Source organism: Geotrypetes seraphini, chromosome 8 (genome assembly GCF_902459505.1).
Source record: "Geotrypetes seraphini chromosome 8, aGeoSer1.1, whole genome shotgun sequence".
NCBI lineage: Eukaryota > Metazoa > Chordata > Amphibia > Gymnophiona > Dermophiidae > Geotrypetes > Geotrypetes seraphini.
In genome coordinates this window covers 137,477,833-137,502,456 of record NC_047091.1, presented here as the reverse complement: position 1 = coordinate 137,502,456, position 24,624 = coordinate 137,477,833, and the positions used below count along the sequence as shown (strand labels likewise).

The 24,624-nt window shown below is 45.1% G+C and overlaps 1 protein-coding gene across 7 annotated transcripts in view; it reads left to right on the top strand.

The window, feature by feature from the left end:
* The window catches only part of ARVCF (ARVCF delta catenin family member), a 394,108-nt gene that overhangs the window by 186,401 nt on the left and 183,083 nt on the right, over nt 1-24,624 (top strand). For all 7 annotated transcript variants that reach the window (XM_033955207.1, XM_033955205.1, XM_033955206.1 and 4 more), the window contains exon 4: nt 24,013-24,512. In XM_033955207.1, the coding sequence (XP_033811098.1) occupies nt 24,013-24,512 (500 nt within the window). The remainder of the gene's footprint in view (nt 1-24,012; nt 24,513-24,624) is intronic.

Here is a 24,624-nt window from a genome sequence, read left to right as displayed (position 1 = left end):
GTGCCTGGACAGATTTTTAAAAACCTGGCAGTTTGTCTGGGTTTTGGAAAGCTCTGGTCGCATCTGGAAGACCTCTGAGCATGCACGGATGATGTCGCACACGTCCGCGCTTGCTCGGAGTCCTTCAGATGTGGCCTAAAGGTCAGAAACTAAAAGAAGAGGCATGCTGAGACTGGAATGGTGAGTGGGGCTGGAGACAGAAAAGGGGGAATGGGGAGGGATGGGGCGTGGCCATGCATCCGGGATTTGTGAATGCAAAATATAGTAACCCTAAATTTAGGGGAATGTTTACTAAAGGACATTAAGCTCTTAATGTGCAATAACAGGAGTATGGCATTCTGGGAGAAGGTGTGGTTTAGGCTTAAAAATATCAGGTAGCGTGCCCTAACTGAAAAACAGCTGAGATAATGCTGGATCAGTTAGCAGCTTCCACATAGGAGTCACTAAGTAATCCAGTGTTAAATCCCAGCAGTTACTCCGCACTAATAACTGCATTAGCACTTGACCTGCATAAAACATACCCTCCAAAAGAAAACCATTAGGGTCCGGATTCTTTAACCGGTGCCGTTGTCAGCAGCTGCCTTAAAAGCGTCTGTCATGTCAATCATGCGATTATGCAGGTTACAGAATCATGCCTTCGGCAAAGGTAGGCACTGGAAATGTAGACCAGTGTTTTCCAGGCCTACATTTCCGGCGCCTACCTTTGATCTGAATCACACCTCCATAGGCTCTTTAGGCCATCTAATGCCACTTCCAGTGCTAGCCATGCCTACAACGGCGCTAGGCAACCTAAAGCGCCTATGGAGGCGCAATTTTGGCACCAATTTCTTAGGTACCTTGAATCTCAGTTATAAACATCATTTAAACCAGTGGTCCCAAACTCAAACCCTTTGCAGGGCCACATTTTGGATTTGTAGGTACTTGGAGGGTCTCAGAAAAAATAGTTAATGTCTTATTAAAGAAATGATAATTTTTCATGAGGTAAAACTCTTTATAGTTTATAAATCTTTCCTTTTAGCCAAGTCTTAATAATAATATTGTCATTTATAGCTAAAGAGACATATGATCAAGAAACTGTTTTATTTCACTTTTGTGATTATGATAAACATACCGAGGGCCTCAAAATAGTACCTGGTGAGCCTCATGTGGCCCTTCGGGCCCCGAGTTTGAGACCAGTAATTTAAACGGTGATTTTTTGTGTTTTTTACTGAGGTTGGACAACTACTGGTACCTAAAAATCTACACCTAGATGCATAGTTAACAAGCTCTAAAATCTGTGTTACCTAATGTCCTGTCATAAACATATCCCTTAGTGTCACTAACTGCTCCCTACACCCCTGCTCTACGAATTAACCTCAAAGTATCCCTTACTTTGCCAGTGTTGAGACCCTAGATATCTAGTCTACCAGAGCACCATGGCCCTAACCAGAGTAGTTTCTAGTTTTACTCAGTTCTCCTCAAAGATTTAATTGAGTTATACTGTATCAGTGTTATATGGACAAAAAGGTTCTATAAGCCATTATCCAGAGACAGTAGACCCATTAGATGGAAATTAAACATCAAAAATATCTCTGAAGATGACCATTGTGAAGCAGTCTAGTTCAGTGTTTTTCAACCTTTTTTACACCTGTGGACCGGCAGAAATAAAAGAATTATTCTGTGGACAGGCATCAGTCTGTGGACCGGCGGTTGAAGAACACTGGGCTAAATCGTAGGCCAGACCCTGCTCATCTCTACCCAATCTCCACCTTAGACCCCCGCCCCCATAATAGTACTAATTGCATCTTGCACGTCCCGTGCTTCATCTGGAAGCCTTCCCTCTGACGCTGCAACGTCAGAGAGAAGGCTTCCGGTTCAGGTGCAGGATGCCTGTAGGAGCCACTGCCCGTGGCTTTGTGCACTGAATCAGTTAGGAAGAGGGAGCTGGCTCGAAGATAACGCCACATCGATCGCACCGTGGACCGGCACTGTTTTGGGCCTGATGTACGTGCTGGCCCTGTGGACCGGCAGGAAATTTCTGTGGACCGGCACTGGTCCGTGGACCGGTGGTTGAAGAACACTGGTCTAGTTCATTGTCTAGTTCCAAGAGTATAAGAAAGTGATATGTCTCCGTTCTGGTCTTCTCATCACTTTGTTGGATTCTGCTATTGCAGTATGGACTGGATTATAAGGAAGGAACTCTTTGTTAGTGGCATACCTAGTAGAGAATGACACGGGGAAAAAAATCTGTCCTCGTCACCGCCCCGTCCCCGCCCCCCCCATCCTCTGCACCGCCCCGTCACCGCTGTTCCCTTCACCGCCCCGTCACCGTCACCGCCATCCCTTTCACCGCCCCGTCCCCGCCCCCCCCCATCCTCTGCACCACCCCGTCACCGCTGTTCCCTTCACCGCCCCGTCACCGTCACCGCCATCCCTTTCACCGCCCCGTCACCGCCACTGCCATCCCATTCACCGCCCCGTCACCGTCCCCGCAGCATTCATATAAGCCTTAGTACTGTAATATTTAGCTTATTCCTTTCTTATAAATCAAAGTTCCTGCTTGTGAACTAGAGAAAGATATGTTCAGCTGGTAGGGCTTTGTTTATAAATTTTTATCAACACAACTAATATACTACTTTATCCTAAAGCAAAAAATAAATAAATAAATATAATTTTTTTTTCTACCTTTGTTGTGTGGTTTCTGCTTTCCACATCTTCTCATTCAATTCCTTCCATCCACTGTGTGTCTTCTCTCTGCGTCTTCCATTTGCTGTTACTGTGCCTCTCCCTTCACACCCCCCCAATTGGTCTAGCACCCATCTTCTTCCCTCCGCTCCCCCATAGTTTGGCATCTGTCTTCTTCCCTTCCAGCATCTTCTCCCCACTCTGTCTTCCACATTTCCCTTCAGGGTCTGTTCCTCTCCACCCTCCTTCAATGTCTGTTCTATTCCTTTCCACCACCACTACCCTTCCCCCCCTCCTTTACCATCTGTTCCTTTCTACCACCCTTCAGCTCCTCTCATGTGGCCTATCTATCTACCTTCCTCCCTCTTATTTTCATGGCACGTTACAATGTAATTTGTGCAAGCCACTGGAGCCTGCGAGCTCGGTCTCTGTCCCATCCCCACAAACCATCTCGCTTCTGTGCTCCTATTTTCCCCATTTCTAATATCTCCCCTATATATGTGCCATTGCCCCCCCCCTTTATCCGTATACCATCCCCATGGCATGTCCCCTTTATGTCTCTGTCCCTATGCCCCAAGCACATAATTTCCCCTCTTTCTGTTACCTTCCCGTGTCCAGATTTCCCCTATCTTCCTCTTCCATACCAGTGTGTCTCTGCTTTTCAACCCCATCTAGCTTCTCTCCCTCTTTCTTCCCCCTCCCCTGCTTCCAGCATCTGGCTCACCTGCCTGTCCTCCCCTTTCTTTCCTGCTGTGAGTTTTTCTTTCCATCTTCATCCCCTTGGCCCAGAATCCTTTTCCCTTTCACTCCCTCCTTCCAGTGTGAGCTGGAACTGGCTGACAATATTATATTTTGAATAACTAATTTGTTTGAGGTGTTGGCTAAGGTTGGTTAACAGATCTTTGAGTAGGCCTGGTTCAGGACCTAAATGAGGAAAGCCTGTTCCTGCTTTCTGCTCGAACGCTCGTCTCACCACTATAAAGAGCACGTTGATTAGATAAAACTATTTCACAATTTAAAAAAAACAAACAAATACAGTACTGCTGTCACGCTGAGGGATGAAGGTCAGAGAAGGAATTATAGGATTCCAGAATCATTGGGAGGGGTTATAAAAATCAGATCACCAATCTGACCAAAATAAAACAACAAAATGGGACAACATACTCCTACAAGAAATGCCAAACAGAGGCAGTAACACGAGCGATCGCGCGGTCCCCACAGCCCCCACCCGCCCGATGGTAGCGTTTAGCCCGCTCCCTCCCTCCAGCTCACCTTAGTTTGCAGGCTTTCTTTTTCGGCGACCTGTATGCTTTCAAAGAGCAGCGCACGCGCGGCTGCTCAGTGTTCAATCTTCTGCTCTGCTGCAACTTCCTGTTTCCGGTTGCGTCAGAGCAGAAGATTGAATACTGAGCAGCCGCGCGTGCGTGGCTCTTTGAAAGCGTGCAGGTCACCGAAAAAGAAAGCCTGCAAACTAAGGTGAGCTGGAGGGAGGGAGCGGGCTAAACGCTACCATCGGGCGGGTGGGGTGCGGGGGCTGCGGGGACCGCGCGATTCTTGATGCCTCACTGCGGAGACAAGACCATTCACCGCTCCACGGGGCGGTGAATGGCCTTGTCCCCGTCCCCGCAGCTACTGCTATATTTCTTTCACCGTTTCGGCGGGTTACCCGCGGCTAAATGCGGTAGCCGCGGGTAAACCGCCACCGTGTCATTCTCTAATACCTAGCATGTGTGACACCTGGGGCCCATCATTTTTTGACCCCCCCCATCTATATAAAAAATATGATTTTAGTAACAATCCACATATCCACATGATTTTAGTAACAATCCACATATCGCACAACAAGAATGTACCTAAAAGGCAGCATCTTAAACACTGCAGTGATTACTAGAACAGCAACACATACATTGTAAAACTAAACAAGCCAGATCCCACACAGTCAATTGATCCTGTGGTCAATGCCAACTGAAAACTATGTCCTTTTCATACACACAGAACAGAGATACACCATCGCCCAATATGGAATAATCACAAACTAAAAATAGAAATATGTAGACAAAAGTTAAACTGAACCGCCAAGAAACCAGACTCTGCATACAATGCAACACCACAACACCACAAAAACAGTGACACATGTCCCCTAATACTGTGCAAAATATAAAGACAGTAGATGTAAATTTGAAAAAACTGATACATAACAATCACCACTTTACAAATTAACAAATAAAAATAAAACAAATAATGAGAAATAAGAAAATACAATTTTATTGGACTAATCCATTTTTCAATTAGCTTTCAGAGGCCAAATCTTTCTGCAGAACAGTACAGTATACTGCTGTTATGGTATCCTGACCTGAGGAAAGGGGTTTAGTCCCAAAAATTGCCTTATTTCCATTTCCTATTTATAAACTTTTATCAATACAGTTACAATACTACTTGATTCTAAGTAAAGCAACAAAAAAACTTTCTACCTTTTGTCATTTCTGCTTTAATCATCTTCTCTTTGCTCTCTTCTTTCTATACAGCGTTTGTCCGCTCTCCCTTCCATGCAAAATCTGCCCTCTCTTTGCCCCTTCCACCCAGCTTCTGCCCTCTCTCTCTACCCCTTCCATCTACTGCCCACACTCTCTCTGCTCCTTCCATCTACTGTCCACCCTCTCTCTGTTCCATATGGCATCTTCCCTCTTTCTATGTCCCTTCAATAAACTGTATATCTGGGGTCCCTTCTCTCCTTTGCACATGATTAATTTCAGCTTCACCCCCTCTCCATTTTTCTGTCTCCACCCCCTCCCCTTTGGCATCTCTCTCTTTCTCTTCTCCTTTCCTTCCTTCCTTCCCACTCCACACCATGATGTGGTATCTCTATCTCCTTCCCTTCCCTCATGCCATGGCATCTCTTCCTCCTCCTCCATGGGTCTGGTATCTCCTTTCCTTTTTTCCTTTCCCTCCCTCCCATGGACTTGGCATCCGTGGTTCCTTTCCCTTGTCTTCCTTCTCCCTCTTTCCCTCTCTCCCCCCAATTGGGTGCTGCAGCAGCAGCATTTCTCTCCCCCTTCCCTGTGCAGCAGCAGAATTTATTCCCCCTTCCCTGTGCAGCAGCGGCATTTCTTCCCCCTTCCCTGTCCAGCAGCGGCATTTCTTCCCCCATTGCTTGTGCAGCAGTAGCATTTCTCTCCCCCTTGCCTGTGCAGCATTTCTCCTCCCTTCCCTGTGCAGCAGCAGCAGCATGTCTCCCCCCTTGCCTTTGCAGCATTTCTACCCTCCCCCTTCCCTGTGCAGTATTTCTACCCTCCTCTCTTACCTGTGCAGCAGCAGCAGCAGCAGCATGTCTCCTCCCCTTGCCTTTGCAGTATTTCACCCCCCTTGCCTTTGCACATTTCTCCCCCCCCTTGCCTTTGCAGGATTTCTCCCCTCCCCCTTCTCTGTGTAGCATTTCTACCCTCCCCCTTCCCTGTGCAGCATTTCTACCCTCCCCCCCTTCCCTGCCCAGCATGTCTGGCCAGTTCCCCTGCTGAAAGCCGCAGGCATCTATACCTCACTGATCCACAGCTGAATCGGAAGAGAACGCTTCTAATGCAGCTGTGGACGCCCGCGGCTTTCAGCAGGGGAGCCAGCCAGAAGCTGAGCAACGCCGGTGAGCACCCGTAGACACCCCTGTTTACTGCCGCTACTGCTGGTTAAGGAAAGTCAGCAGTGGCAAAATAGGGAGGGTGGCCGGCTGTGCACCCCCATGGGGCATGCACCCGGGGCGGACCTCCCCCCCCCCTTTGGTACGCCACTACTCTTTGGTCTGCTTCATAATTTGAGGTTGAGGGGTGGTAGACTCAAGAGTAATGTTAGGAAATTCTTCTTCACGAGGGAGGTAGTGGAAAGCAAAACAATTCAAAAAAGCATGGGATGAACACAGAGGATCTCTAATCAGAAAATAATGGGTATATATTGAAGAACTATGGCCAGTTCTGGGCAGACTTGCACGGTCTGTGTCCTGTATAAGGCCATTCAGCTGAGGATGAGGCCATTCAGAGAGGGCTTTGATGGCTGGGATGGTTTAGATGGGCTGGAGTGAGCTTTAACGGAGACTCTAGTAGATGGAACCTAAACATAGTACCAGGCTGAGCTCTGGGTTTCTGGCCCAAAAATATCTAAGAAAAAGGACCATTTATGTTTAAATTTATTTTAAAATAAATTATTAGTTTACAGAGCATGTACAGTTAGGCAGACTGGATGGACCATTTGGGTCTTTATCTGCCATCATTTACTATGTTACTATAACAGTTGATTGATGAAAGTACGTAGCTTCTTAGACCTCTATGATTAATCCAACATTTGGAAATTTGTTTTCTGGAGCACATCGGTTGTCATTAAGCTAATTGGAAGCTTTATTTGATTGTGAATTGATCAGAACAAGTGCAACAAAGTTGGTGTTTTAAAGGCAAAGATGTGCAGAGAGACAGATTCCATATCTGTTTGCACTTCTGTTCTTATGGACTGTTTGTTCCCTTCCTAAAGAAAAGTCTCACATTCTTTGAATATGCTGTTTTTGTGACTTGTTTCTATTGTGAAATATATCTCAGAGATTATTGACTTCAATACAGACTTATGGTCATTAACACATTTTCACTGCATTCATTTAGGGTGTCTTTTACTAAGCTGTGGTAGAGGTTTCTTCTGCAGCCCAGAGCAGTGTCAGAACATTTAACGTTCCAGGCTGCGGTTGAAACTTCCATCGTGACTTAGTAAAAGGGGAGTTAACTAGCTGACAAGCTAACTGATAATACAACTGTTTAACTGAGTGCTCTTTCAGCACAGAGGTACTTTACATAACTATACAGTACTTCTAAATGACTTAAAATATCCATATTCCAATTGGCTGCTGCTCTTAGTAATATCTGGGGCCAATGTAGTAAGTAAGCTATGCTTTAGAGCTGTACACACAGTGCAGTTTTCTAATTCATGCATATAAAAAAAACATTGTGCTCAATATTTTAAGTAAATTATATGCAAATTTGCTCCCAAAAAAGTACACTAGCATAGGAGAGTATGCCAACTTCCATAGAAACATTAACAACAGAATTGTGCACATAGGGCCGGATTCTATACATGGTGCCTAGATCAGCGACCACCTTAAAAAATGCCACCAATCACGTGCCATTCACGCTATGGGAAAAAACGACAACAAAGGCGACCAATGGTGTTCAGTCTCTTTTTATCGTGATTGGCTCGACACGATCGTGTTTCGGCTCACGAGGGGCCTGCCTCAGAAGTCTTGCAGTTAAGTCGTGATAGACAAAGTCACCATGCTCTCTTACTCATCATGGAAAGTACTACTCCGTATAAAACCTGCATAAGCGGCTGAACTGCTAGCTTGAAGAACCAACGTGTGCTACTGTCCGTCCCACCTTAAAAAAAATGCCACCAATCGTGTGTCAATCGCGCTATGGCGCCATTTTCTGAATCGTGCCTAGGGTTAAACCTAGGTGCCGGGAATGTAGGCCAGGGTTTTGAAGGCCTGCATTCCCAGAGCCTATGTTTGACGAGAATCACGTTTATAGAGTCATCTAAGGTCATTTCTGGTTGTAAGCCATGCCTACTTTGATCTCAGGCACCTTTAGGCTCCTCTGTAGACGTGATTACAGTGTTCTTTTTTGGAGGCACGTACATTTTTTTAAATGATGTTTTAATTGGTTTTAAATGAAACAGTCAATTACCGTGCCAATTAACACCAATTAAAACTACTAAGTTAGGTGGCGGTAGGGCGTCTACTGCCTCCTAACTTATAGCGCCAGTTAGAGAATTTTGGCCAAAATAATTGTCTCAGCACCTGGAGTTCCATGCACACAGATTATACATATCTAGAATGCTATTCTGCAAATAAATGCTATTGAATGGTATCTAATTGTCTGCAGTCCACTGCTCTGTTGCTTATTTCACAGCTGTTGTACCTCCTTCATAATCCTGCATTCAAGAGCAGGATCAGTTCAGCTTCTCCTCTCCTTGGCTATTTTTTAATGTTTTGACCCAGCCACTTGTAGAAAGCAAGGAAAAAGCTGCATGTCCTTCATGCACACACAAAAGAGAAAACAGACTGAAAGCCTCACTAACCTTATCTGCCGAAGAACAAGTTAATTTTTAACTCTGCAGTTAACAGGCTAAAGCCTCAGCCTTCTGGGTTTAATACCTCCATTACGACACGTAGCATGGAATTTAAATGTGCATTGCGCCGATGTCCAAGTCTTTGTGCACAATTTTCTTCTACGCTGGACTCCCTGTCTAAGCTCTGTCCTAAGGCTCCTGCACGTTACATTGGCCCCTTTTGGACAACCTGATCATAGTCTCTTCATCTTACACTATTTGCTGACTGTGTCTAGTGGCAGAAGGTCAGTACATGAGTTTCCTATCAGCCTGTTTGGCCACTAGATGCTGTCTGCTGACCTTTCCAAACTTGCTGGCTCTCCTTTGAGCCTGGATAGTTATCAAGAGCCATATGGACAAGCATTCACATAATATTGAATATCAATGGACAGATGTCACCAAATGCCCTGAACCTATGTCTATCTACATAGTTGACCTCTCAAGATATATATCTATAGATGGGGGTAGGGACTATCATGAATTTGATATACTACCTTTCATGGTATAAACAGAGCAATTTATATGTATTATATGCAGACACTTTGTCTCTAGAGGGCTCACATTCTTAGATTTGTAACTGGAGCAGTGGAAAGTTAAGTGACTTTTGTCCATGGTCACAAGGAGTCACAGTGGGAGTTAAACCCAATTCCCCAACCCACTGTACTAGCCATTAGGCTAACGTTCTACGGAAAGGTAGTATATCAGATCCATAGATAGACAATAGATATATATTAGTTCTGAAGAAAATCATTTCTGAGGAAGTATCCGACAGTCCAAGGTAATAGCATCTTTGGATTATCGTATTTTTCGCTCCATAAGACGCACCTGACCATAAGACGCACCGTAGATTTAGAGGCGGAAAACAAGAAAAAACCCCATTCTGAACCAAATTCTCCCTGCCAGACTCTGCACCCTATCCCTCTTTTGGTGGTCTAGTGGTAGGCAAGGACAGGGCAGACAGGCCTAGTGGCAAACAGGCCTAGTGGCCTAGTGATAGGCAGGGCCCCCCCAAAGTGCATAATCTTTCTTTTCTTCTTCACTATCCATGTGTACCATTTCCTCCCCTTCCATTAAGTATCACATCTCTGTATCTTTATTCCTCCCCTTTCCAGCATTATTCCATGTCCACATCCCTATGCTCCCTCCTCTTTCAGCATTTCTTTGCTCTGTCTCTTTCCCTCCCCTGATTGCCCTGGTTCTTATGCTGGGATTGTCATTTCCTTCCTCCTGTACTCCTCATCCCCACCCCAAGGCAGGCAGGGCACCCTTCCCCCCAAGGCAATCAGTCAGGCAGGCCCCCCTGACCTCTCCCCTGTACCTTTAGTTCTTCTAGCGCAGCTTGACGGGCCCGTTCTTCCATTTCCCGCCCGAACGCGAAGGGAGTCAGAGGAGCAGCAGTGGAGGCAGCTGAGGCCCGGATGTGCCGCCCAGCACTGCCATGGGGGAAGGGATGGAAGAGAACGGGAGGCTGGAACCAGCCGCCGCTGCTGCTATTGCCGTAGCCGCTTGCTCTCTTCAGGGCTGCGCCACCATGCTGGGACTCCCAATGGCTTCCGGTTCTGATGGCTGCTGCTCGTGCCTGGCCCGCTGAGAAGCTGCTGCTCATGTGGGAAGCAGGACTCGCTGTCTCCAACTGCCTCTCCAGTGGTAGAGCGGCGCGCAAGGCTGCCTTCCTGGTCGGCTGATGCGGCTGCCTCTTCTTCCCTTCTGTAGCAGCAGAGCAGCGCACAAGGCTGCCTGCCTGGTCCCTCACCAAGTGGTGTGGGACTAGGCAGGCAGCCTTGTGCACTGCTCTGCCGCTACAGCAGGGAAGAGGAGGCTGCCGTGTCAGCCGATCAGGCAGGCAGCCTTGTGCGCCACTCTGCCGCTAGAGAGGCAGCCGCGTCCAGTGAGGGAGGGCACCAAAATTAAAATAAGGTAACCGGGGGGAGTAGGGGGGGGTTGGATATTCACTCCATAAGACGCACCCTTATTTCCACCAATTTTTTTGGGAGAAAAAAAGTGTGTCTTATAAGAACATAAGAACATAAGAAGTTGCCTCCGCTGGGTCAGACCAGAGGTCCATCTCGCCCAGCGGTCCGCTCCCGCGGCGGCCCATCAGGTCCGCGACCCGTGAAGTGGTTTCTGACCACTTCTATAACCTACCTCCAGTTCTATCTGTACCCCTCTATCCCCTTATCCTCCAGGAACCTATCCAAACCCTCCTTGAACCCCTGTATAGAGTTCTGGCCTATCACATCCTCCGGAAGCACGTTCCATGTGTCCACCACCCTCTGGGTAAAAAAGAACTTCCTAGCATTTGTTCTAAACCTGTCCCCTTTCAATTTCTCCGAGTGACCCCTAGTGCTTGTGGCTCCCCACAGTTTGAAGAATCTGTCCTTATTCACTTTCTCTATGCCCTTTAGGATTTTGAAGGTTTCTATCATGTCCCCTCTAAGTCTCCTCTTCTCCAGGGAGAACAGCCCCAGCATTTTTAACCTGTCAGCGTATGAAAAATTTTCCATACCTTTTATCAGTTTAGTCGCCCGGTATATATTTTGTCTTCTGTCTCACCTTTCCAGGACATTCAGAGTTGCCATATTGGGTTAGACTAAAGGTCCACCTAGTCCAGTATCCTGTTTCAGAATCCCAAAGAGTAACAAGATTCCATGCTAATTACCCTGAGGGATAAATAATAACTTTCCCCAGGTCTACTTTAATAACAGCTTATGGATAGTACCTTCAGGAATTTGTCCAGACCTTTTTTTATACATTAAGTTAATTGCTTCTACCCCATCCTTCAGCAACAAGTTCCAGAGTAGAGAATGACACGGTGACAAAATTCATCACCGTTACCGTCCCCGCGGATAACCGCGGTAAACAATCTTCATGTCATTCTTTAAGGAAAGAGGGAAGAATCAGAGTATGAATGGCCACAACCACTGATCCGCAAACTTTGTTTTGAAGAATGCTGGTGTAGAAGGACTGAGGTTGAAACAGACACCACAGAATGACAGTCTCTGGTATCCAGAGCAGATATTGTGATGTCATAATGCCTCATTCCACCAGTGCCTAAGAGCCAATCACATCAGTGATGTCACAATGGCTTCATTATCCTTGGCTCACATAAGAATCAGAGTATGAATGGCCACAAGCTTTGCTTTGAAGAATGCTGGTGTAGAAGGACTGAGGTTGAAATAGACACTAGAAAATGACATGGGATTATTTCCCGCGGTTATCCGCGGGGACGGGAACGGTGATGAATTTTGTCACCGTGTCATTCTCTATTCCAGAGCTTAACTATGTGTTGAGTGAAAAATATTTTTTCCTATTACCGTAGTTTTAGATTTGCTACTGTGCCTCTTCATGATGTGTCCCCTAATCTTGTGTTTCTTGAAAGAATAAAACAATCAATTTGCATTTACTTATTTCACTCTGCTCATGATTTTATAGACCTCTATCACAGCCATCTCGTCTCCTTTCTAATAAAATGCTAAAGGTATATTATATATCATAAAATTCAAAGCTGTAAAGCATCCATAGCAATAACATAAAATTGTACACGCCAAGACTTGCAACATCTAAATTATATCAACATTAAACAATAAAATATACAATCTTAAGATTTCTTTAACTTTTGGCAGCATATCAAATGAAATTGAACAAAATAAAATTCAATCATTGAGTCATCATCAGCAGACGAATATGTTCCCTTTGGTAAAACATTCCAAAATCTAGGCTTGCCCACATAAGTCCTGATTCTATAATGCCTAACTTAATCAATAAGTTTAATTGGTGCTGAAAATGGCACTCAACACCTCATAATCGGTTTTAATTGGACTTTAATTGAAAGTTAGGTGCCTAACGTGGAAAACTCGGTTCTATAAAAAGTAGGCGCTTTGGATCCTAAAAGTAGGTGTGGTTAGGGACAGATCATGGATATATTTTCGAGTCAGGCACCTCTGTGTGAATTAGGTGCTGTTAAGCTCTGATATTGGTGCCTAACTTTAGGCAAAGAAAACCTTGGCATAAATAGGGTACACATAAATGTTAGAAATGCCACCTAAGCATGCTTATAATGGGCACATAAGTTTTATAGAATCATGCTTAGCTCTGTACTAATCTGTACTGATATTGTTGCCTAACTTTAGGCGGACTTTATAGAATCAGGGCCATAGTGTCCCCTAGCACAGGTTCCCTGTAATCTAGTCTTTTTTAATGAGCCAATAAAAGTTGTAATGTACTGTTGAAATAGTCCCTCTGATATTGAAGCCATGACAAAAACAAAATCCAGAAAGTGGCTGCCTCTGGATATTCGGATACTATGGCCAGTGTCTGGCACTATCTGAATAGCTTATTCTGATACACTTAGGGCATCTTTTTTGCCATCCTAAATTATCCAGATAATTGCTACTATCAACCTGATTCTATAGAGGTCACCCAAATTTGGGTGCACAGGTCAGATGCGCAGGCTTTATGGAATCAGAGCAGCATGGAATGTTGCTTCTTTTTGTAGTTTTGCCAGGTTCTAGTGACCCGGATTGGCCACTGTGAGAATGGGCTACTGGCCTAGATGGACTATTGGTCTGACCTAGTAAGGCTATTCTTATGTGCTTATGTTGTTATATTGGTGTTAACTGGCATTCATTTGGACTTAATGTATGCATCTGACTATGCATTCTTCTAGAACACTACGCACACAAAGTGTCTCGCATGCAACCCAAAATGAGGTGTGACCATGGGAAGGGCATTTCAAAAATGTAGGTGCAATGTTATAGAATTTGTAGGTTGCCATGATTAAGACCAGGTTTCTGCAGGTGTATGTCCTCACGCCCATAGCTGGGCTTGGGAATCATTGTTACGCACTATAAAATAAAAGGTGTTTGGCAGAGAGTGCCATTTATAGAATATAAATTTAGCACAGATATTTCTGGTGCCTAAATAAGGGCTAGATTCAGTAAATAGTGACCAATCTGGATAGTTCCAAGTGGTCAGTAAAGATAGTTCAGCAGCTGTATCTGAATAGTTCCATTGAATTTCTGCCTAAATGGGGCTTGTCCTTTTAAATATTGACCAATATTTTCAGAATTTGTGTGCTATGAGCCCAATATTCAAAGGATTTAAGCTACTAACTGGGACCGCTTTACTAAGGTGTGCTAAGCCCTAACATGGGTTTATTGCGCCACATAAAGCCTACTGCATGCAGGGCCAATGTTAGGCTGGGACCCAGTGCAGAAATTAAGGAAGAGTGCCCCCCCAGTTCCTCTTCTCCCTGCCCCCTACCTCTGATTCCCTCATCTACCAAATGCCCTCCCATGTCCCATCCAGCATCTCTACCTTCTTCATCCTTCCCTCCCTTCCTCCCCTTGGTTCACCAAATGCCCTTCCATTCAGCATCCCTTCCTTCATTTTAAAATCAGCTGCTCCAGGGGGCCCCATGGGCCAGAATGTCCTTCCCTTCTCCCTACCTAGTTCCGAAGTTCCCCTGACCTATAATAATGCAAGGAGGTCACCAGCATGGCAATGATTTTGTGGCGCTGCTTGCAGCCTCCTTGGCGCTGTTCCTTTGCTGCGGTCCGCTCCCACTGATGTAACTTCCTGTTTCTGCTTGGGTGGACTGTGGCAGAGAAACAACACTGAGGAGGCTGTGAGCATTGCTGCTGTGCTGTTGACCTCCTTGCATTTTTACAGATGAAGGGGCTTCAGAACTGGGTGAGGAGAAGAGAATGACTTCCAGGGCCCCCCTGGCACAGTGGGGCTCAGAGCAGCTGCCCTGCCCCCTCCCCCCTCCTCCCCACCACCATGCTGTCCCTCACTGCAAGAAGCTCTGTACTAATTTCCCTGGTTGCTTGTGATAATCATTCACTGTATATGTTTTTCAGTTATTTGGGGGGGAGGGGCATTCCATGGGTAGGGAATAGGTGTAGAATTACTAACCAGCTAACACATTCATATTAGCATGTGCTAACAGGAGCATTTACCGCCTCCTGTGTGCTGCCACATTAATACAAGTACAGTGGTGCCTCACACAACGAACGCCTCGCACAGCGAACGCTGCACACAACGAACTTCATGTCTTGATTCATACAACGAACTTTGTTTCACACAACGAAGTCGCCCGAGCTGCCGATGTATTGCATCCTTCCGCGCAGGCACTGCACTTAACTGCCCTCTCTCACAGCCCTTCGCCTGGCTCCCTGTGCAGTGGCGGACCGTCGGCTCGCCTCCTTTTATGGAGGGGCCCGGCGCCTACTGCTGATGCGTTGGGGGGGGGCGGAGCTACTCTCGCCGCTTCCCCGATGCTAGAAAAAAAAAAAAAAAGAAAAGTTAAGTCCCAGTTTTTGCCGCTGAGACTCTGCCCTCTCTCACTGTATACAGTCGTCCTTTTAAGATAAACTCAATATTTTTTATATATCATGAAGCAGGAAGGTGATTTCTGTTGAAATGAAACAGGAAATAATTAGAAGGAGTGAATGTGGGGTAAAACAGTGTGACCTCATCAAAGAGTTTGGCCTCAGCAAGACCACCATTTTCACCATTTTGACAAATTTATCTTTTTTTATGTCATCTTAGCATATTTTATGCTGCAGAACGAATTATTTTTTTTAACATGTATTGTTATGGGAAAACGCGTTTCACATAACAAACTTTTCGCATAACAAACTTGCTCCTGGAACCAATTAAGTTCGTTGTGTGAGGCACCACTGTACTGTACATTTGCTGATCTTGTACTCTAATGGAAAAATTAATGTGGGACTGTCAAAAATGGTTTTTTTTTTTTAAGACCTGTCGTACAGCTGTGGTAAAATTGGCTTTAACTCAAAATGCCGAATGTCTAAATGTCTTAAATTTTAGGAGCATAAAATGTAGGCGGCAACAGGGGCAGATTTAGGCTAAGGAAAAGATGTTAGGAACTTAGCACTGATTTTATTTACTTATTTCATTTAATTTTTTGATTTATTCCATTTTCTATACCGTTCTCCCTGGAGAGCTCAGAATGGTTTACATGAATTTATTCAGGTACTCAAGCATTTTCCCCTGTCTGTCCCGGCGGACTCACAATCTAGCTAATGTACCAGCACTAGACTCATAAATCTAAGCAAACAAATGGATTGGATGGATGGATTTTGCCACTGAGTCAGCTACCAACCCCTGGCAGCACACACAGTGAGGAATCCACCCTGTGATATTTCACCTTTGCTTTCTCCTGTGTTGCTGCTGCTCAACATAGGGCCCCTCAGCCTACAGCACCTGGTATTCCCCAGTAGTCTCCCACTAGCCAGGCCTGACCCTGCTTAGCTTCCCAATAGTAAGAGCGGGCCTACCCAGGGCAGCCAGGCTAGGGATACCAGATTTTCCAAATGGAAAATCCGGACACCTAGACCCGCCTTCAAGCCCACCTAGTTCCACCAATCCCTGCCCTATTATACTCCAGTCCCACCCCCAATCCAGCGTCCCCCTCCCCCTCCCCCCCCCCCCCCCAGCTGCCTGCTTGACGGCAATTCGCTGAAAGCTTTTCAAAACCAGGACAAAGTGCCGGGTTTTGAAAAGCCGTCCAGACCCCCCCCGGACATGTCCTCTAAAGGAGGACATGTCTGGTAACCCTAAGCCGTAAGTAAGCAAACAAATAGCAGGCCTAAATTTATGAATACAATTTTTAAGCTCCTAAATGAAGGTGAATTTTCAGCTGAAAAGTTTTGGTCTTAAGTGTGGCTGAAAATAGGGCAGACATTTAGGAGGCTAATTTAGGGAGCTCAGCATTTTCTGAATATTGGCCCTATATTTTTTGCTTATGTAAGTTTTCTAGTGAATGTCTCTCCTCCCTCTGTTGTGTCTATTAAGCCTTCAAATAAACAGTACATTGGTTCCTGTAAATGAACATCACCAACCATTTATAAGTGTTGTGTTACAATTGCTGGGTGGATATTAACTGATGGGGCTGGCCACATCCTTGGACACTTGCAATGGAACTGAATAGACAAAAACAAAGGCTGCTTGTCCTAGCTCCATTCTTGGGTGCCAAGAATGAGAAGCTTTACTGTACTCGCCAAGATGTGATTTAGCTGCCTTTCAGCACATACTTCAAATGCTCTTAATTAGATTTCTGACATGTCATCCAAAGAAGGTTCATTAATGAGGCTTTGTGCTTTACACATAACTGGAATCCAGTCCTCTTGTAAGCGTTTAGCAAACGACAAAAGTGAAAACGGCGCTATGTGTCAGATGATGACTTTCCAAATCTCTCATTGTTTTAGGTGACTCTTCCCATGCCCCCAAACACTTGTAAGCTCCCACATTGCAATCTCTTTGGCTACACATGCCAAGGAAATCCTTATGGCTTCTTTGGCATATTACCATAAATCGCTGTACTTTTTCTTTAAATAATGAGCTTATTTAGCTGCACCTGCAGAGATATTCAGGGTTTCTTGCTTGTTCAAGTCTGGTTAAGTGCACAGTTAAAAAGAGAATATATCCAGACTCCTTGCCTGATCTGTCTTATGGATCAAGTTGTAGACCTATGAGCGTCTTGCCAGAAACAGTGTATGAATCTCCTGTACAGCAGGTTTCAGGTACCTGTGTGTCACTGAGTTTGAAGAGTTCAAGCTCAAAGGGGGGGGGGGGGGGGAGAGAGGGCTAAAGAAGGCTGCCTTTACTGTTGCAACATCTACCAGCCATGGCTTGTATTTGTATTTTAGTTAATTTCCTCCCCTTAGAACAGTGGTCACAAACTCAAACCCTTTGCGGGGCCACATTTTGGATTTGTAGGTACTTGGAGGGCCGCAGAAAAAAATAGTTAATGTCTTATTAAAGAAATGACAATTTTGCATGAGGTTAAACTCTTTATAGTTTATAAAACTTTCCTTTAACAGTTTTACCTTATGCAAAATTGTCATTTCTTTAATAAGACTAACTATTTTTTCTGAGGCCCTCCAAGTACTCTATTTTTTCTGCAGCACTCACATTTAAAGTTTAATATCTTTTCTTTCTCAAAACTGGCACATTTCTATTACTAAATTGAAAATAAAATCATTTTCCTACCCTTGTTTGGTAATTTCATCAGTCTCTGGTTGCACTTTATTCTTCTGACTGTGCATCCAATATTTCTTCTCTTCTTTCAGCCTCCTGTATGCTTCCTCTCCTCCAGACCTCATTCCCTCCCCCAACTTTTTCTTTCTTTTTCTATGTCTGTCTTTCTCTGATTCCTTGTCCCATTTTTTGCTTTGTTTTTGACTGCTTATCCCCCCCTTCTTTCTTTTTTCCTTCTGGCTCCCTGCCCCCCCTTCTTTCTTTCTTCCTTCCTTCCTGCCCTCCCCCATGCCACTGCCGCCGGGGAATAGGCTGCTGCTGCTGCTGCTGGCGCCATCGGGAACAGGCCGAGATCTCCACGGGGCCGTCCAACTCTCGCTGCCCGACGTCAATTCTAACGTCGGAAAGGACGTTCCGGGCAGCCAGACAGCGATTGGCTAGCCAGAATGTCCTCTCGACGTCAGAATTGAGGTCAGGCGGCGAGAGAAGCATGGAGATCATAGAGCATGGTGCCGGCGGTGAGAAGGGAAGGGAAGCAGTTGGGCACCCCTGCTCTAGACGAGCCGCGAGCTGCACTCTATGAAGAACAGTGGAGGGTGACCAGTTGTGCGGACCGCCCCCCCCCCTTGCTTCGCCACTGGAGCAGCAGTGTGTCTGGCCGGCTCATTCCATTCAAAGCTGCGGGTGGCGGCTCCTTGCGAGATCCGCGCCTGCGTCTGAGCCTCTCTGATGTTGTGATGTCAGAGAGGCTTCCGATGCAGGAGCGAATAGCGCAAGGAGCCGCCAACCCGCGGCTTTGAACGGAACGAACCGGCCAGACCTGCTGCTGCTCCAAAAGGAAGGACTTATCCAGTCCAGACCGCGGGCCGCAAATAAAACTTGGAGAGCCACATGTGGCCCGCGGGTAGCGTGTTTGAGACCGCTGCCTTAGAACAACGAGTCAACTGGGCATGCCACCTGAGGAGGGTTGGTACATTTCAAGAGGGATAAAGAGGATTTAAAAATTGTTCATTGCTTTCAAGCTTAGATAGAGAAGTGAGAAATAAAATGGAAATAAACTAAGGTACAGTCATCATAGGGATACAGTTGTGTTGAATTCACAAATAAGATACCAATATGCCCCCAGGTCATGAAGGATCTGCTAAGTCTGTCATATTTATTCTTTGATGCCCAGCAATTCACTGTAGTTTTATAAATCACTAGGCCTGCCCTGGATATTTATCCCAGAGCTGTGAAAGAATTAACCCCCCCCCCCCCACCCCCCTTAATCAAACTGCGCTGCTGAGCAATGCGAGCTAAATGCCGAGCCGCCCATTCTATTCCTATGGATGGGTCAACATTTAGCTCACGCTGCTTGGCAGCACGGCTTGATAAGAGTAGGGTTGGGGGGTGTAAATTACTAACCTGTTAATAGTATTCTAATCTCTCGTTTAAAACAGCCACAGTACCTGAGGATGAAGGGTGGGCCAGTGTAATGCCAGAATTTTTTTTTTGTTTTAAAGAATGACAATGTAGAAAATCTTAACAGGTAAAATTGAAAAAAAAAAAAAGCAGCTCTTTGGGGGTGATCGACCCCCAAATTATAAACCAGTGAGACTGGTGTTTGTTCTGGGCAAAATGGTAAAAGCTATTGTAAAAAAACAGCAACTTACTGATCATAGAATGAGAAGCGCAGCTTAATGAAATAAGTCAGCATGGGTTTAGCAAAGGGAAGTCTGATTTTTTAGTCTTATTAGATTTCTTTTTGAAAGTGGACAAAGGTGAGCCAGTTGTTATAGTGCATTCGATTTTCAGAAGGCATTTGATAAAATCTTCCATCAGAGACTTCTCAGGAAATTTAAAAAAAAAAAAAATCATTGGATATGAAACAATTCACTATTGTTGATTACAGACTGTTGAGGCAGCAAACAGAGAGCAGGACTAAATGGCCATTTTTGTTTTCAAATAGAAAAAGGTCAAGAGTTGAGTGCCACAATGGTCTGTAGTGGGACTTATGCTGTTCAACATATTCAGTCTGTATATTAGGAGGAAGTGTCCTTGACTACCCCTGATATACCTTCTATATAATGTTCCTTCAGACCCTTTGAAATGCCACCAAATGTTCAATTAAATTTTCATGACACTTGGCTTTATGCATCCAAATCTTCATAAAGTCACTCTATAAGGATTCATGTCCATTTCTAAATAAATTATCAACTTTTTTCAAAACTGTTTTTTGATTTTATACTTTTTTAACAACTTTTGTTAATTAAAAAGATGTATTGTAAATATACTGGGTGGTCGCGTCGTGAAGTTCAAGTAATATCAAGGGAATGGAGCCCTGAGGAAACCCCTCAAGGGTGAAACATGTTGGCAAACATATCCCTTGTCCTTTACCACCTAAGATAAGTACAATACATCTTTTTAACAAAAAGTTGTTAAAAAAGTATAAAATCAAAAAACAGTTTTGAAAAAAGTTGATAATTTATTTAGAAATGGACATGAATCCTTATAGAGTGACTTTATGAAGATTTGGATGCATAAAGCCAAGTGTCATGAAAATTTAATTGAACATTTGGTGGCATTTCAAAGGGTCTGAAGGAACATTATATAGAAGGTATATCAGGGGTAGTCAAGGACACTTCCTCCTAATATACAGACTGTGGTTGAGACCTTCTATTAGTATTGAATAGTTAAGCCCAACATTATAGTTCAACATATTCAGACATATGGAGAAAGGAGCAGTGAGTGAAGTGATCAGATGATACAAAAATATTCATAAGAACATAAGAATTGCCATACTGGGACAGACTGAAGGTCCATCAAGCCCAGCATCCTGTTTCCAACAGTGGCCAACCCAGGTCCCAAGAACCTAGCTAGATCCCAAATAGAAAAACAGATTTTATGCTGCTTATCCTAAGAATAAGCAGTGGATTTCCCCAAGCCATCTTAATAATGGCTTATGGGCTTCTCTTTTAGGAAATTATCCAACCCTTTTTTAAATCCTGCTAAGCTAACTGATTTCACCACATTTTCCGGCAGTGAATTCTGGAGTTTAATTACACATCATAAGAAATATTTTCTCCAGTCAGTGGTGTACCTAGCATATGTAGCACCCGGAACCCATCATTTTTTGACACCCCCCCATCTGTATGAAAAACATGATTTTTAGTAACAATCCACATGTCACACATGAGTATCTAGGAAAAGGCAGCATCTTACATACTGCAGTAAGCAGTACATCAATAAACCCATTGTAAAACTAAACAAGCCAGACTAGTACAGATCAATCCTACACAGTCAATCCTAACAGAAAACCATGTCTTTTCAAACACACAGAACACAGAAAACACCTTCGCCTAGTATGTAATCGCAAACTAACTCCTCCCCCTTTTACAAAACTGTAGTGTGGTTTTTAGCCACGGTGGTAATAGCTCAGATGCCAACGCTAAAAAACGCTGTACAGTTTTGTAAATGGGGAGATAGAATAAAAATACATAGACAAAGATTAAACTGAAGCACCAAGAAGCTGGACTCAGCATATAATGCAACACCACAGAAACAGCAATGCATCTCCCCTAAAGCAAAAAAAAAAAAAAAAAATTGAATTTTTTTTCTATCTTGTCTTTTCTGGTTTCTGCTTTCCTCATCTTCTTGTCACTCTCTTCCTTTCATCCACGGTTTACCCTCTTTCTGCCCCTTCTATATGGCATCTTCTCTCCTTCTATTCTCTTTCCAGAAACTTTAAGCCTCCCCCTTCCATCTCTCCCACACCCCCATGGTCTGGCATTTCACTCTCTCCTCTCCCTTCTCCCCACTTCCATCAGCATCTGCCCCCTTTCTCACCCTTCACCACGCTTCCATACCACCCTGACCCCCTTTCTCACTCTTCACCACGCTTCCATACCACCCTGACCCCCTTTTTCTCCTTTCACCACCCTGCTATGCTTCTTTCTCTCTCCATCAAAATCAGCAAGGTCCTGTGATGACTACTTCTGCTACCTCTGCTCCGGAAGAGGTAAGTGACATCGGATGGGGACTGGGCCAGCAGAGGTAAGGTCCTGCGATGACTGCGGCTGCCGGTCCACCCCCTCCGATGTCACTTACCTCTTCCGAAGCAGCGGCAGCAAAAGTAATCATCGTGGGATCTTCATGCACTTCAGCGCGGCTGCCGTATTTATTCCAGAGCAGAGTCGGCAGGCACGCTGAGGTTCCGTTTTCAGCAGCGCGGGAGCTTCCGGACCCGGCCGGCTGTGCACCCAGGGCGGATCGCCCCCCTCCCCCCCGCGGTACGCCACTGTCTCCAGTTTGTTTTAAATCTACTACTTAGTAACTTCATCATAAGCATTACCATACTGTAACATTCCTTTTTCGTTAAATTTTTTAAATTGCATTATTTCAAAAAAGGGCCTGTGCAGGAAAGGTCATCTCTGATGCAACTTCCGGTTGCATCAGAGATGACCTTAACGGCAGCTACACATGATTTCAACGCTCCGGCTGCTCTTAGGAAGGAAATTTAGAAATCGCCTGCCACGAAGTAAGGGGCAGGGAGGGAGAAAGGGAGATGTTCAGACGGGGCGGCGGTGATCGGGCGGCAGCAGCAGCGGCAATCAGTAAGGAGGGAGGGAGATCAGTGATAGAGAATGACACAGTGGTTGTTACCCGCGGGTAACCCGCCAAAACGGTGACCAAAAAGAAAAGGTCACCGCGAGATCGGGGACAAGGCCATTCACCGCCCCATGGAGCAGTGAATGGTTAGCATGTGCGGTGAACGAGCGTTCGATCTGGCAGCCCCCTCTCTCCCGCTGGCCATGCATCTCCCTCCCTCCCTCCTTTTCCCTTACCTTTTCTCGTTGAAACTGGCGATTTCTATAAGGCTATGAGCTGTATTACAGCCAGAGCCTTGAAGTTGCGTCCTGTTGCCTGCTGGAAAAATCTCCTCTGACGCAACTTCCTGTTTCCGGTTGCATCGGAGGAGACTTTTCTAGCAGGCAACCCGACGCGACTTCAAGGCTTCGGCTGTAATAAAGCGCATAGCCTTATACAAATTGCCAGTTTCGCCACAAGAGAAGGTAAGAGGGAGGGAGGGAGAGAAATGCACGGCTGGCCGGCGGGAGGGAACTGCTGGACCACGTGAAGGGTGCTGGGGGGGGGGGGGATGGAGAGGAGAAGACGCTGAAGACGGGGACGGGGCGGTGAAGGGGATGGCAGGGATGGGGCGGTGAAGAGAATGGTGGTCTGGGGACGGGGCAGTGACGGGGACAGAAATTTTCCCTGTGTCATTTTCTAATCGGTGACTGCGCACGTTCTCTCCCTTAACTGCGGAGACAAGGCCAATCACAGCTCCACGGGGCGGTGAATGGCCTTGTCCCCGTAGCCGTGGTGAACACTGTTATTTTTCCCCACTGTTTCGGTGGGTTACCCGCGGCATACCGCGGGTAAAAGCCACCATGTCATTCTCTAGCACAGAGTCTTCTTTAGATGACTGCAGCTTGTGTCTCTTGTGCTCCTTGGCCATTTTTATATAGAAAGGAGTGGTTTTTTTAGATTATGTACTTTAAAGTACATAATGTACATAAAGTACATAATGAGATGTACTTACATCTCATACCCTCATTGTATGTATCTCGTTGTAAACCGCTTCGAACTTATGGTATAGCGGTATATTAGAAATAAAATTATTATTATTATTAATTATTATTATTAATACTTTGTGTATGTCATATATGTATAAGACAATCAAATCTCGATAAATAAAGTACATTTTATTCATTGCATGCAAGGTTGTGTTTATGTGAATATTGCTGGGGAAGGGGGTCCATAGCTTTTATCATATTGTTAAATGGGTCTCTGACTCAAAAAAGGTTAAAAATCATTGCACTAGAGGCTTAGGGCTCCTTTTCTGAAGGCACGGTAGCGGTTTAACGCGCGTAATAGCGCGCGCTAAACCGCCGGACGCGCTAGCCGCTACCGCCTCCTCTTGAGCAGGTGGTAATTTTTTGGCTAGCGTGGGGGTTAGCGCGTGATGGAACGTCATGCGCGCTGAAGCCACTACCGCGGCTTCGTAAAAGGAGCCCTTAGTAGGGTGAAGAGTAGAAAAAGATCATTTGGAAAGTTGTATTGTGTAGAATGAGATCCAGAGTGCGTAAAAATACAGAGAGGGAGATAAGAAAAAGAAATGAACAAAAATAAAACAAACTTTAACTCTTATGTATGTTATTCTGTTCCTAGGGGCTATGATGATCCCATTGAAGCCGAATTAATTGATGAGAGGATTCCATACCTTCACAGTGGTTATGCAGCACCATTGGCTCAGCCAGAGAGGGGAAGTCTGGCCAGTATTGACCGCCTGGGAAAACGTTCTCCTTCCATTGACAGTATTCGCAAGGACCCCCGATGGAGAGACCCTGACCTTCCGGAAGTCATTGCTATGCTCAATCATCCCATTGATCCTGTCAAATCAAATGCAGCAGCATATCTGCAACATCTGTGTTATGAAAATGAGAAAATCAAAAAGGAGGTGAGACAGCTGAAAGGAATACCCATCTTAGTAGGCTTATTGGATCATCCAAAACCCGAAGTTCATCGTAAAGCCTGTGGGGCTCTCAGGAACATCTCCTTTGGAAAGGATAATGAGAACAAAGTAGCCATTAAGAACTGTGATGGAATCCCGGCTCTGATCAGGTTATTAAGGAAAACAAATGACATGGAAGTTCGAGAACTCATTACAGGTATGTGTTGTGCTGTTTTAAAATGCACACTTTAAGTTGTGGTAAACCATTTGATCAAACACCCAATCAGCCCCAGACAATGCTTTTCCTATTTATTTATTCATTTATTTTT